Raw genomic sequence first — 14,074 nt, 5'->3', positions numbered from 1 at the left:
GGGAGCAGCGGTGAGTGACTTTCCATCTGTTTGGCGCACGTGGGTTGAGCTGTTATAATTATTCCTCATTAGGATGATGTAAGGATTGGATCTGCTCTGTGGCTTTAAGGGGTTTGGGAGTTTGAGTGCTGCGGCTGCAGGAACCGTAGATCCCGGCGTCGGGGCTTCCTACACCCGCCCTGCAGTCAGAGGTGTAACACGTAGAGGGGTGTTTTTACTGTAAAAGCTATTGTGTATGCTAATCGTATGAAAATATTGAATAGAGAGTCAGATGTTGCCTGGGTTCGGTACTGGATCATTAAAAAGTTTGGGGAACCTGTGATATTTCGGAGGAGTCCAGCAGCTGCGGCTGAGGACCCAGCGGGCAGGGTGGGCTGGGTCGCCCTCCGGCTTCCATCCAAGCAGTCAGCCCCGCTTGGGGTCCCATGCCCCCGGGTGACAGAGCCCAGGGCCTGGGTGGGGCGGAGGCTGTGCGAGTTCCAGCGTGTGGAGAGGTGGGGGCAGGTAGGGCTGTGTCAGGTGGCTGGAGCGGGCAGAAGTCAGGTCCTGGGGAGGGTCATGCATGTGACAGACAGGTGGAGTGGGGGCCGGCCCGGTGCACTCAGTCACCTCGGCAGCCCAGGCAGGATCCCTGGCCCTGACCTCTGTCCAGACACGCCCACACGGGGGCCATAAAACCTCGAGAGAGGGCGGGGAGGAGGAGGACCAGACGTCTGGATCCCTGGGCCGCTGGCGAGCTGGGTCTGCAGCTGCAGGTCCCCCAGAGCGCCGTCTACACTGAGGAGGGGACCCCAGCATGAGGAGGTAATGCCCAGCGCCTGCAAACCTGGGTCCCCACCCAGACACCCCACTCACAGCTTTGCTGTGTGGTCACTTGGGTCCAGGAGCCCTGGACCCAGGGGCCAGCCCCTGGGGCACCTGGGTCCCCAGCCCAGCCCGGTTTCAGGTGGGGGTCGGGGCTCTGTCTGCAAACCAGTGTCTGGCTGGTCCCCAGGAGTGCCGTCTCCTCCCGGGTGTTAGCGGCTTGGGGACACAGCTCTCCCTCCCGCGTCCTCCAGAATGATTGTGTCCCCCGGGCTCCCGCTCCAAAGGCCACCCCTGTGGCTCCTGAGAGACAGCACTGTCCCTTGGGGTCCCTTGACCCTGTGGAGAGTCACCCGGGAGCCCCTGGAAGCGGGTGGGAGGCACCAGGGCCAAAGAAGGCAGGTCTGTGACTGACGAAATGAAAGTGGGGGTCAAGACGCTGAGACGGGGCTGGAGGCTGGGGGGCGATGTGGGCGGGGCAGCTGGAGCCCAAGGGGTCGTCACCCCGGGAGCTGGGGTGTGAGGCCCGGGGAAGCACTGGGGCTCCTCCAGGACCCTGAGGTCAGAGGCCATTTCCCCTGAGGGGGTCTCCCTCCTCCCCCTCCACCTGTGGCAGGGGTGGGGGGCCCCTCCCCCTCTAAGCCAGAGCTCTCCCCGGCCCTCCTGTCCTGGGGGGTTCTCCTAGGGACCCCAGCGTGGACCAGAGGCGGGCTGATCAGTGACGTGGGGACCTCTTGGTGTCCAGAGCCTCTGTCTAGGATCGGTGCCCAGGAGAGGCAGGGTAGCTGACCAGACTGGGCCGGTGCCCTGCAGTCCAGGGCAGGCCCCCGCCCTTTGCCCCCTTGGAGTGCAGGGGAACCTCCACCCCAAAGTGCTGAGTAACCCAGAGGAGCGAAGGTCTTTGTGGGGCTGGAATCGGGGCATCAGGCAGAAAGCCTTGATGGGCCGCCCCTCCCCCTCCCCCCAAGCCACGTGCTCCCGGCCCCGCCCACCTGCGGCGCAGAAACCTTCCTGCCCAAGGGCTGCCGCTGCCCAGAGATAGATGCACTGAGGCGTGTCAAACATTCCGAGTTTATTTAAGCAAAACTCAATTCAAATCAGGCGGCATCCAATCTAGCAGATAGAAAGGAGCCCCAGGGAGCTGTACAGAGTGAAAGACTTCTACAGGCCGGGTGGGGGGGGGGGGGCGGTGAACAAGGAAGTTCCTGTAAGCGAAGGGCGAAGGGCGCTGGTTGTGGTCGGGTCACCTTCCTTCAGGGGAAGGCAGGGCCGCGAGTGCCGCCTGGAGGTTCCGGATTGTCTGGCTCAGGATTCCATCCCTGGGAGGGGAGGGCCTGGGCCCACCCACCCCACCCCACCCTGTACTGAGGTCTCAGTTTGGTGATGAAAGCTCAACTCAGCAACTCCGCTGGGGGCCTGTTGTCTTGTATTTTAATAACGCAAAAGACACCGGGCACATGCACACCACACACGCACACGCTACGCACACCCACACCACACACACGGCAATGCACACGCGGGCACCCTAACCCCACACAACGCGTCCCCGCTGCAGTCAGCCCCGGCCGTCCTCTGCTCTCCCGACCCGGCTTGTCTTGGGTGAGGCCTCCTCACTGCTGAGTCCCTTGGTCACCTTCTGTCCTGTGTATCCCTCCACATCTCCTGCCTTCGGCCATTGCTCCTCGGACCCCCTGCTTGGGCTGGGTCCTCGACCTCCCTGAGGTCAGGCTGGACGTGCCCCGGCGGAGCACCCCATCGGGCTTCCTGCCCAGTGGCGGCCCCGGCGTCCACCCACGGCCCACCCACGGCCCACCCACGGTCCACCCACGGCCCACCCACGGTCCACCCACGGTCCACCCACGGCCCACCCACGGCCCACCCACGGTCCACCCACGGTCCACCCACGGCCCACCCACGGTCCACCCACGGCCCACCCACGGTCCACCCACGGTCCACCCACGGCCCACCCACGGCCCACCCACGGTCCACCCACGGCCCACCCACGGTCCACCCACGGCCCACCCACGGCCCACCCACGGCCCACCCACGGTCCACCCACGGCCCACCCACGGTCCACCCACGGCCCACCCACGGCCCACCCACGGTCCACCCACGGCCCACCCACGGTCCACCCACGGTCCACCCACGGCCCACCCACGGTCCACCCACGGCCCACCCACGGCCCACCCACGGTCCACCCACGGTCCACCCACGGCCCACCCACGGTCCACCCACGGCCCACCCACGGCCCACCCACGGTCCACCCACGGCTCTGGGACAGGGCGGAGTGCCACCTGCCTCTGAGGAGCCACGGGCACAGCCTCAGGGGCGCTGCGGGCTTGAGTGCCTGCCAGCTGAGCCCCAAGCCCGTGCCCCATCAGTGCCACAGCCCCACTGCGCCAGGCCCCGACGGTGCGGCCGGCACAGGCCGTGGAGCCAGAGGCAACGCTGGGACCACCAGATACACGCGGTAACCCGGGCCTGCAGGGTGGGGTCCGAGGGCCCGGGAGCAGGTGTGGGCCTGTGGAGGCCCCATCTCTGTGCCTGCGTGGCCTGCTCTGCGACGTGGGGGACAGCAAACCACCTGTGGACCTGATCACCACCCGGCCCTTGGCCACCCTGGCTGGACCATCGCCGGCCACGCCAGGCGTCATGTCTGGAGGTCGCGGGGCAGAGGCGGAGCCTCGCCGTCTCTCACTCTCCCCCCTGGTCCCCCAGGCTCCTCCTGATCACCAGCCTGGGGGCTGCGTTTCTGCTGGAGGCGGGCTCAGCACGGAGCCCCCAGGTATGTGCAGCTCCTCGCCCAGCCACCCCTTGGCTTCCGCCCTCAGCCCCACCAGCAGCGGGTGGAGAAAGGCACCGGCCGGCCTAGGGCAGGGAAGGCGTGGCACCCATGGGACTGCAGGTCCTGCGCACCGGGCAGGCCCGTGGGCACTGGGGGACCCTCAGGAGGAGGGGAGCGGCCCCTCTGCGGGGTCTGATGGACAGGTCTCAACGACCCCAGGTGAGCCAGGTGGAGGAGGGGGCCTGATGACACTCACCTGTGCTGCGAAGCCCAGGGCACCTCCACGTGCCGGGCTGCCCAGGGGCCAGGACCGTGCTGGGGCCGTGTTCTTCACCAGCCCTGGGTCCGGGCCACTCAGCCCTACTCCCCGGGAGTGCCAGGTGAAGGGGGAGACACAGGAAGACCAGCACAGCTGTCCCACAGCTGCCGGGCACTGGTCACTGGGCTGGGTCACCCGTTTCATTTGCTCCCCTGTCCCCACTGGCCCCGCAAGGAAGTACGGGCAGAGGAGCTGGCCCCCCTTCCTCAGGCCACCAGGGGACAGGTGGTGCAAGTATAGACCCCATGCTGTCCCCAAGTCTCCCCAGAAACCACACGGCCTCCAGCCAGTCCCCAGAGGAGGACCCTTGGAGGACCGCACTGTGCCTCACCTGCGACCTCTCTCTCCCAGGTCCTCGTCCAGACCAAAGGCAAAGTCGGGGCTGAGCAGGGCACAGAGGAGTGAGTGCCCCCGGCAGCCTCTCGCGCCTTCCCCCGCTGTGCCCCCTTTGGGCCTTCCCTGAGCTGGGGGCCTTCGTGGATGGAGGGGGGGTCCTGTCCAGCAGCTTTGGGGAGGGGAGGCACCGGAGCCCCTGAGATCCGTGAGCGACCGAGCAGAGTGCAGGGCCTGGAGGATCCAGTCCCCTCCTCCTGCCCCGCCCAGCTCCCCTGCTCCCCTGTAGCCTCCAGGGTGGCTCCCTCCTGGGGTGGCCGAGGCAGCAGACTGAGCCAGCCGTGCCCGCTTCCTGCACCCACGTGAGACGGCCAGCCAGGCGGGAGGACGCGGCATCGCCTGCAGACTGGGCTCTGCTGACCTCTGCACAGGAGGGGCCCCGGCCAAGCCCACGGGGCCTTCTCAAGGCCTCACCCTCGGGGACCTTCCCGGGCCCCACGCACATGAGGGGCGTCGTGGGGACGCCTGGCGCGCGGGTCTGGGTTGGGGGCGGGGCAGGGGTGCTGTCCTGGGGTCTCCCGCTGCGCACGGTGACCTGACCCAGACGCTCTTGCCCACAGGGCCTGGGGCGCCCGAGCGGTGGAGCCTCCGGAGAAGGACAGCCAGCTCATGGGGCTGTTCATGGCGCCAAAGCTCTTGGCCACCACCGGGGAGAAGCGGCCAGGTCAGGGCAGGCGCTGCCCCCTGGGGAGGGGGCTCGCAAGGGGCTGACGTGGACGAATGAAGCCTCGGGAGGGAAACTGAGGCCACACTTCCGTCTGTCTGTCCCTAGGTGCCGAGGCCCTGGCAGAGACCAAGGACACCCTGGGCCGTGTCCCAAGCCCCAGGTGGGGCCCTGAGCCTGACCATGACAGCCTGTACCACAACTGGCCCGAGGAGGCCCAGGGGGAGGCAAGGCCCTGGGCTCAGGTGCTGCCACCTCAGCAAGTGCTTCAAGGGCCAGAGGAGGACCGAGACCACATCTACCACCCCAAGGAAGACTCCTGGGAGCCTTGACCCCCCCCAGTTGGAAAAAATAAACCCTGCAAAGAGGCAGAGGCCACATGTGTCTTCAAGAACAGTGATTGTGGGCCCCGCCTGCTCTGTCTGGGAGAAGGGGGGCCACAGGCTGGCCCCCGGGCAGCCCCAGGCTGACGCTTGGCTCCTGCACCCAGCGCCCATGCTCTGGGAACCATCTGCTTCCCCCAGGCCTCCTCACGTGCTGGGGTGCGGACGGAGCTTCTCCGGGCTCCCCGCGGACAGGACCGGAGAATGGAAACAGGGAGCCCAGTCGCTGACTGCTCAGGGGGACAGGGGGACAAGCGGGCAGGTGCTCGGGGGGACGGCAGGCAGGGGCACAGGTGACTGGGGCTGGACTTGGGCCCAGCCATTCTGTTCTCATTTTCTGGGCAGTTGCTGGCGCTCTCTGAGGTGACCAGTCCTCTGGCACGGCCTGGCTCAGCAGGCCTGATGTCGCAGACGCAGGTATAGGGTCACTGGAATTTTCCACAAGTTGTACGTGTGCTGGGGTGTGTGCAAGTGCAGGCGGGGTTTCTGTGTGGCAATCGTGCTCCGGCATCGAGAGGGAAGCACTTGGGGCCTGAAACTTCCCCGCCGCCCAGACTGAGCCTGCTGGGGGCTAAGACAGAACGAGGCGCCCGGCTGCTCCAGAGACCGTGGGTCTGTCCTGGGACCTCACGTGCCCTAGAGCTCCTATGTCACCCCACGAGCCCCAAGCTCCTGGGGGCCTCAAATGGCAGCCTCACCCCCAGATGCGCTGCTCAGAGGCGTGCATGCCTCCCGGCTTCGCGGCCCCACAGACAGAAGCTCTGTTGCCCCCAGTACCAACGAGGAGACCGAGGCCCCGGCAGTGAGCTGCTCAGACCCGAGGTCGATGGTGGCCACGGCCCTGGGCAGCCCAGGGTGGTGTTTATGGCCAAGTCTCTCTCCAGCCCTGCTGGAGCCAGGTCCCCAGTGGGCACTGCCTGCCCCGAGGGCACAGCCGGAGACCCAGCAGGAGCAGGGGACTTGGGGGTGAGCAGGAGACACTGGCAGAGGCCACAGGCCGGCTCAGCCCCCTTAGCCCCCGTGGCCCCCGCCCCCCACTCCCAGGCGCACTCCACTGCTCCGCCTTCTACAGAGGGTGCCAAGCCCTGGGAGCGTGGGCCGCCTGCCCCTGCCCCCCGGGGTCACGAGGCAGCACTGCTTCTGCAGTGACGCTGGTGCGTGAGGCATCCAGGCAGGGAACGAGACAACTGAGGTCATTCCTGGGAGCCGCAGCCCTGGCTTCCCTGAGGCAGTGGTCCTGCCGGGGACCCTGGACGCTGCACCTGCGTCTGGGGGCGCAGGCTCTTGGCCAGGCGGTGCCCAGCGACCCTCATCCCCACACACCTGAGCTGCCCTGAGCCACAGAGCAGCTGTGACCCACTGCACCTGTGGGACGTTCTTCCTCAGTGGACGGCTGGCAAGGGTGGTCTGTGCTCTTCCCTGAGTCTGAGCCTTTGGTTGAACCCAAGGCCCTTCTGGTGGGCACTGGGGCTCCCCAGCAAGTGGACTAAGTGAAAAGTACTGTGACACTGTGACTTATAGTCAGAAATGTGCGTGATCTTCATCCCTGATCCTGGCACAGAGCTCCTAAAACCCTCGGAATTTCCTGAGTGAGGGGCGTGATAAAGTTGTCCTTTGCTGTGTGACTGAGGTGACTCTGGGAAGGTCCCTAAGGATGGGGCCAGTTGCAGGGAACCGACCAGGAATTGAGGGTTGGAACCTCCAGCCCCACGCCCAGACCTCAGGGCGGGGAGAGGGGCTGGGGGTTGGATCAATCGCCAGTGGCCAGCGACTGAATCAAACAGCCTGTGCAGTGAAGCCTCCACAGAAACCCAGAAGGATGGGTCTGGAGAGCTTCGGGCTGGTGAGCATGTGGAGGTGCGGGGAGAGGGGTGCTGGAGAGGGCGCGGAAGCCCCTCCCCGTACCTCGTCCACCTGGCTGGTCCTGAGTCCTATCCTTTTAGGATAAGTGGTGATCTAGGGAGTGAATGTTTCCCTGAGTTCTGTGAGCCGCTCTAGAAAACTAACTGAGCCTGAGGAGGGGTCATGGGAACCCTCTATCTACAGCCGGTCGGTCAGAAGCCCGGGTGCCCACCTGGACTTGGGACTGGCATCTGGAGTGGGGGTATCGTGGGGGGCAGTCCTGTGGGACTGAGCCCTGAACCTGCGGGATCTGATGCGTCCCCGGGCAGGGGGTGTCAGAACCAAGCGGACTGCAGGACACCGGCTGGTGCTGAGGGGCTGCCTGGCGGAGGGGGCAGCCCCCTGCCCCTCCCCCCCCCGCACACAGTGGAACTGGTGACCGGAATCATTAAACGCCCCAGTGCCAAAATGGGCAAGAGATTGACCATTCATGTCACCAAAGAAAATAGAAGGCACACACACCCATGAGAAGATGTTCAACATCATTAACGCTCAGAGAACTCACCACTACAGTCCCCTTGGAGCGGCTCACGGGAGAGACCAGCAGCCAGGATGAGGACCAGGGGTTGGAATGCACATTCCCAGGGCTGGGGATGTAAACCAGCTCAGCTGCTTTGGAAACGGTTTGGGAGTTTCTTACAAAGTCACACATACACATGCCCTACGGCCGAGCCTTGACCAGAGGTGTTTACTCCAGAAATGAAGGCTCGTGTCCATGCAGACTTGTGCGGCAAGCTTATCTGCAATAGCCAAGAGCTGAAAGCAACCCAGCGCCCCCCCCAAGAGCTGCCTGGATGGAACACAGCAGTGCGTGCACAGCAGAATCCCGCTCTGCGCAAAATCCCGCTCGTGCACAGCAAAATCCCGCTCTACACCCCACCCCACCGCGAGCACGCAGACGGCATGCACGGCCTTCCACTTACACGGAGTTCTGCAAAATGCACACTGACCAGCAGGGAGGGGGGCGGACCAGTGGGGGCAGGGAAGAGAGGGGGGGATGGAGGTGCTGGTCCAACACCCAAACGAATTTAACTGAATGCTTTAAACGTGAACAGCTTACTTACTGTGTGTCAATTCAACCTCGATAAAGCTGTTTCAGGAGAGGCCCGTGTGTCGCTGGAAGTGGCTGGCTGTGGGGTCAGGGATCAGAGATTAGCCCTGGCAGTGGCGGGCCCAGAACGTGGTCCCTTCCCCAGGCTGAGCCCCAGACGTCCGCCCAGTGGACCTGTCTGCCTTCCAGGCCCACCAGCCCCTGGTCCTGACCATGGGAGCCTCCCCCGAGCCCTGGGGATCCCTGGTCATCCCAGCTCCCACGCCCACGTGCTGTGAGAAGGTCTGGAGGAGCAGGGAGAGGGCCCTCAGGGAGGGATCCTGTGCAATGGCCAGTGGGAACCCCGCCCACCCCGGGAGACCCAGTTTGAGAACGTGCCGGGAAGCCGTCGCAACCTGGCAGGCCCCTTTGCCTGGGAGCCTCGCGTCCTCCTGTCCTCTACCTGCCGCCCCGGCCATCCCCAGGCCCACTCGGGCTCATGCGTATTCAGTAGGCGCTCAACCACCAGAGCGAGGGAACACAGGCACAGGGCCCAGTGCCCCCCACCCCAGCTGACGGTGTGGTCAGCCCCCGGAGGCTCCAGACCAGCCTCTGCCACCTGCCCTCCTGCCTCTGGAGCTGAAGGAACAGCCCTGGCCCCCTCTTCAAGGGCCACCTTAGTGACTGCAGCCCACTCAGGGCTGCCTGGGTAGCTGATGCACCCACCTCCAGGCCCCCTGCCGTGTGTGCATCACCCAGGTCCCTGCCCAGGCCCTCTGTGCGATCTCCCCACGCGAGGGTCTCGACCTGTGTGAACTCTCATCCCAAACCCAGGGACTTGCCAAGTCAGGTGACCCAAACCTATCGGGAGGAGGGAGGCCTTACTTCCCACCTGAGGGTTCACCGAGAGTGGGTGGGGTCTGCCCTCCAGGGAGCCCACAGCTGCCATTGCACTCAGCACCAAACAGGCCTTTGTGAGTGAAGATGGAGCTCCTGTTTAAACCTTTGGACTGTATGTTGGCAAGTCACTACACTTTTCCATCATTTTTCTGAACTGGGATAACGCCAGCCCTGGTCAGCAGAGGCCCACCCAGGACCTGCTGGGCCCCCGGAGCCCCTGGCTGGGTGAGCTCTGAGCGCTGCCAGGCAGGGCCAGGCCAGTTCATCTGCCGCTGGACACGCCTGCTGGTGGCGGCATAGGGCTCAGGGTTCCAGATCCCTCTCTGGGCGGGTGGTCTTCAACAGGCCTGGAACAGGGCATCACGGGCCAGCACCCCCTTCTTGAGGATGAGGTTTCCGTAGAGGGCCGCCTCCCTGCATAAGGAGCAGGCTGAGAGCCGAGCTGGGATGGAGAGGACCGGGGTGCCCAGAGCCCTGCTCTGCCACCCACCCTGCGCACTTTCAGCAAATCCCTCGGCTCTCCCATTCCCCGTGGGGCATCTAGTCTCCACCGGGGCAGGGGCTGAGCAGAGGGTGGGGAGGGCTCTGCAGTGGGAAGGGGTAGGGCCCAGGCTCGGCCCAGATGCAGCCCAGCCGGACCCAGCCAGACCCAGGAGGACCCAGTGGACCCACCGTGTCCAGCCAGAGCTCACCCAGTTGTCACAACAGCAAAAGCCCTTCTGGTCCGCTCATAAAACTCAAATCTCTCTATCGTGGCCAGGGGGCTCTGGAAGGCAAGGGGGGACCATTGAGGGCCCCAGGCCCAGTGGGGCATCAGCCGATTCTCCAGGCTGGGGTCCCCAGGATGCTGGGCTCCTGACCTGCGAGGGCTGGGCGGATAGGGGCACAGGGGCTGTGGTGGCCACCTGCCTGGGGCCCTTGAATCGTCTGAGCTGCCCTGGGGGTCGGAGTGGGGCTGCTGTCAAGGACAGGAACCCCGGATCCTCTCTTCAGGAAGGTCCTGCCCAAGACCTGCTGGTGGGTGGTCCCGGGAGGACAGGCCCGGCCCCTTGAAGGGTGGGGGGTGACAGGCAGCATCGGGCCAGGCCTCTGACCACAGACGGGGGCCAGGGGTTCCCCGTTTTCCCCTGGCTCCGCTCGGACAGGCTGGGGTGGGTGAGGACCCCCAGGCAGAGGTAGGTCAGGGTCCTGGAAGGGAGCAGGGAGGCCGGGGCAAGGGGTGGCCATACCCCTGGGTAGGAGCCCGCACGACCATGGTGCAGGGTTCGGGAGGGCCCGTCTTTCACTTCTCTTGGGACCCCAAGGAGGCACAGAGGATCCCTGACCCCTTTCTTGGTGGGGGTCTCAGGCTCACCGCACAACCGGCCCTGGAGAGGATGGGCTGGTAGCTTGTCCACACTGGGGTCTGAAGGCCCCTCTCCATGTCGCTGGGCACCAGCTCCATGGCCACAGTCTGGAGACAGAGGGGGTCCGCTCTGTGGCCCACTGACCCCTGCCCGGGGTGCCTCCAGGACCCCTTGTTGGGTGACAGTTCAGGGTTCCTCTGATCAGGCTCAGGGGTCTTTGGGGACACGGGTCCTCCCCCCTACCCAAGGCAAGTGGCGCCCCTGAGTTCCGGCAAAGGGTAAACTGAGGCCCAGAGCAGCCTCACCGGCCCCTCCGCGTAGTTGTCCAGTGGTAGCGGCTGCAGCACAGCCTTCAGGCGCTGAGGGATGCCCAGGCCTGAGGGCAGAGTGCCGGCCTCAGACGCCGCCCTCTCCCGCCCGGCCACCTGCTGCCCGTAGGGTGACACTTATTGAGGTCACATTGGTGTCTCCCCGCCCTGGCCACGGCACCTGTCACTGTCTTGGCCCTGCCCATCCCCCTTCACTCTACCACACGGGTTGTTGGTGGTGACCCTCAAACACTCGTCCACCAGGAGGGGCACCTGGGCCACCTCCTTGAACCCAGAAGGCCCTGGAGATGACCTCCTTGTGACGAGGACAGTGGGGTCTGGAAGGAGGCCCCTCTTGCCCCAGGCCGCCCCCAGACCTGCCCCACTTGGCTCCAAGGGCCCCTGCTCTCCCGAAAGTTGGTTTCTGATTATTAAACTAATGTGTGCTCATTGTACAAAACCAGGAAATACAGAAGCCCACGAAGAAGAAGAACCGGCTGTAATCTTACTACGCAAAGGAAACCCTGCTACTGTCGGAGTGCATTTCCTTCTGCCTTTTTTCCCTCGTTTCAACAAGGTTAGACTTTTCTGCATATTGGACGCTGAAAGCTAACTGCTTGTTTGCCAGGGTGTGTGTGTCACTTCTGGGGGCTGCACCGTGATTTACTTATGCCCTCCTTCTCTTCCACCATTTGGGCCTTTCCATGGCCCACCCTGCGGAAAGGGAGGCGAGCACCTCGGGTTACCTGGCCCAAGGTGTAAACCGAGGCACAGGGGGCTCAGCTCCCCGAGCAGGGGTGGAAGCCGGGGCCACCAGGTCGGGAGCGCCCCGTCCAGGGGGCTGCGTTTACCCCACATTTCATCTCTCTGTGCCTTTAGTGGCCTGAACTCTGCAGGGAGAGTCGTGTTCCTGCCTCACAACGTTGCTGGGGGTGGGGGCGTCCAGGCACAGCCCGAGCCCAGCCCACGGCCCCCGTTACCCTCAGGACTGCTAACCCCTCTCTTACTGTTACCTCCTGGACCTGGCTCCAGGCCCCTCCCAGCCTCACCTCCCACTGGCCCCTGTGGGGATGAGAGGGTCTTAAGAGACGGAGTGTGCGGACACCTGGAACCTTTGGGGCCAGGTCACGAGTGCTGGGATTCTAGAGCAGAGTAAAGGCTGAACACCGGACCTGGGCCAGGAACCGCTGCTCAGCCAGCCAAGAAGGTGCCAGGCCTTAGTTCCCCCATTTGTAAGAAGACACCAAGTGGTGTGTGAGATGGAGCAGGAGGCCCAGGCTCACTTCTGGGGGCTGGGGGCTGCAGGGAGAATCTTGAGGGTCCTGGCACTGAGATTTCCTGGGTCACTTGTGGGTTATTGAGGAATTGGTGGGGGTAGGAGCAGAGCTGCTACTGAGCACCTGGGCAGCCCAGAGGCCGGATGTCAGCCCACCCTCCCCACCCCGGCCTGCAGAAGATGGGGCTCACCGTCGGCACGGATCTCCTCTGGGCCACACCTGCAGATGGAGGCGGTGGGGAAGTTCATGTCCGCAAGAACTGAGCAGCCAGCACGGTTAGACATCCGCGGCGGGTCCGCGCAGCCCGCCGCGGGCTTGGGCTTGGGCGCAGACCCAGGGTCGCCGGTCAGACGCGTTAGGACGCGCCCACTACCCCTCCCTTCCCGTCCGAGAGGGGAGGCGAGGGAGCCCCAGACGTAGGAGGAACTGCAGGTGTCACCCGAAGGCTGCCCGGAGTCCCGCCCAGCGTCCGGCCGCGCAGCCCGGTCCAGGCCCACAGACTCAGGAAAAGAGAAACCGCTGCAAACGTTAGGGGACAGCCCAGGCGCAGGCGGTGGTGGCCCCTTGGGGGCCGTGTGGGGAGGGGGCTGGAGTAGGAGCGGCACACGGGGCCTGAGGCGGGGCGGGGACTTGGCCGCCCGGGGCCGCGCACACCCGGGCTGGGGGAGGAACCGGATGTGCCGGACACAGCCCCTCTCGGACCAAGGGCCATCGTCCTCGTGACCGCCCAGGCAGGCCTCAGTTTCCTTAAGGGAGCGAGGGCGGCCAAAGCAATGCCCCCACCCAGGACCAGGGGCCCCGCCCGACTTCTGCCCCCGGGGGGTGGATCTCCCCGAAGCTCTGCCCCCGCCGCGCTCACCGATCTCATCTCCGTGCCCCATCCGCGCCAGGGCGTAGCTCGGGGGACAGCAGCGCGGGGACGCCCTTCAGCACCACCATACTGGCTGGGCCTGAGGGGGCGGGGCGGCCACGAGGGGTGGGGCCGGGGAGGGCGGGGCCGCGCGTGGGGCGGATCCTGGAGGGGAGGCGAGGGGCCAGAGGGGGCGGGTGGCATATAGGGGCGGGGCCCGGTGGGAGATGGGCGTGGCCTGAAAGGAGGGTCCCCAGCGGAGTGCAGAGGACTTGGGGTTGCGTGGGCCGCCTCGGGGCGGGGTCGACCCCAGCCCAGCCCCGCAGGCGCCGCCTTTCGAGGCCTCGCTTTCCCCGCCAGGTCCAGGACCCGGGCACCCACGTGTGTTTGTGTTGGAGCTCCCCAGCGCCCTACATGCGTGAAGGCCTCCTCTCCAGCCCCCATTCCGCCCGCAGGCCCTGGGGACTCGTCCCCCACCCCCTCCAGCCCACAGGGTCCGCGGTGGCCTGGGGTGGGGAGGGCTGGGTGGCGGCACGGGGAGGACTTACTCCTTCACCCAACACTGTTCACACTGGAAGGACCCTGAGGGCAGGTGGGTGCGAGCTCTGGGCCAAGACGGTGTGCTGAGAGCACCCCTACGCTGCCTTCCAGGCGTCAGCCTGCTGAGACCCCTCAGGTACCTGGCTAGGGTGCCACACCCCTGCCCAGGGAAGCAGTGCTCTGACTGCCCGTAGGGGCCCCAGCAGCCTGGGCTCCACAGGACCCCCCATCCCCGCCCCCACGCCCCCCAACACTAGGTGTCTTGATTTTGGGGGGGGAGAGATCACCTTCAGCTGGCCAGCTGAGGTGCATATAAAAGGAATGATTTCAAGGAGCCCAAACATCTTGCATCTTCCCATACATAGGAAAGCACTAAATTCATTAACTTGAGATGTCTGGTTTTCTTTAATTAGCAGTAATCTTTTGCTGTTCAGACTACCTGTTTTTTTGTCTTGTTTTGTTTGCAAAAACTCCTGTACACACTGGCTCCTCCTGTTACCCGAAAACTGGGTTCACCGCTGGGTAGGTGTTGAGCCGAAAGACACAACCAAGCCAATAAAGATCGGGAGAAGG

General features: G+C 65.1%; 2 protein-coding genes across 2 annotated transcripts; one reads left to right on the top strand and one right to left on the bottom strand.

Annotated features, from left to right (window-relative positions):
• Window positions 1-686: 686 nt before the first annotated feature.
• Window positions 687-5,343, top strand: PRAP1 (proline rich acidic protein 1). Its single transcript, XM_007173324.2, has 5 exons — window positions 687-804; window positions 3,523-3,589; window positions 4,260-4,309; window positions 4,862-4,965; window positions 5,074-5,343. The coding sequence occupies exons 1-5, from the start codon at window positions 797-799 to the stop codon at window positions 5,295-5,297; spliced, it is 453 nt and encodes a 150-aa protein (XP_007173386.1). The 5' UTR covers window positions 687-796; the 3' UTR covers window positions 5,298-5,343.
• On the bottom strand, window positions 5,231-13,050 carry FUOM (fucose mutarotase). The gene is given in 7 exon segments (XM_057530476.1): window positions 5,231-9,594; window positions 9,873-9,946; window positions 10,535-10,633; window positions 10,832-10,902; window positions 12,302-12,370; window positions 12,971-13,008; window positions 13,010-13,050. Coding segments are annotated over 7 exon segments (468 nt in total). The 3' UTR covers window positions 5,231-9,518.
• Between the last annotated feature and the right edge of the window lie 1,024 nt (window positions 13,051-14,074).

This window comes from Balaenoptera acutorostrata, chromosome 16 (genome assembly GCF_949987535.1).
Source record: "Balaenoptera acutorostrata chromosome 16, mBalAcu1.1, whole genome shotgun sequence".
In the NCBI taxonomy this organism is placed as follows: Eukaryota; Metazoa; Chordata; class Mammalia; order Artiodactyla; family Balaenopteridae; genus Balaenoptera; species Balaenoptera acutorostrata.
The sequence above is the reverse complement of the archived record's forward strand: the minus strand, read 5'-3'. Positions and strand labels throughout refer to the sequence as shown.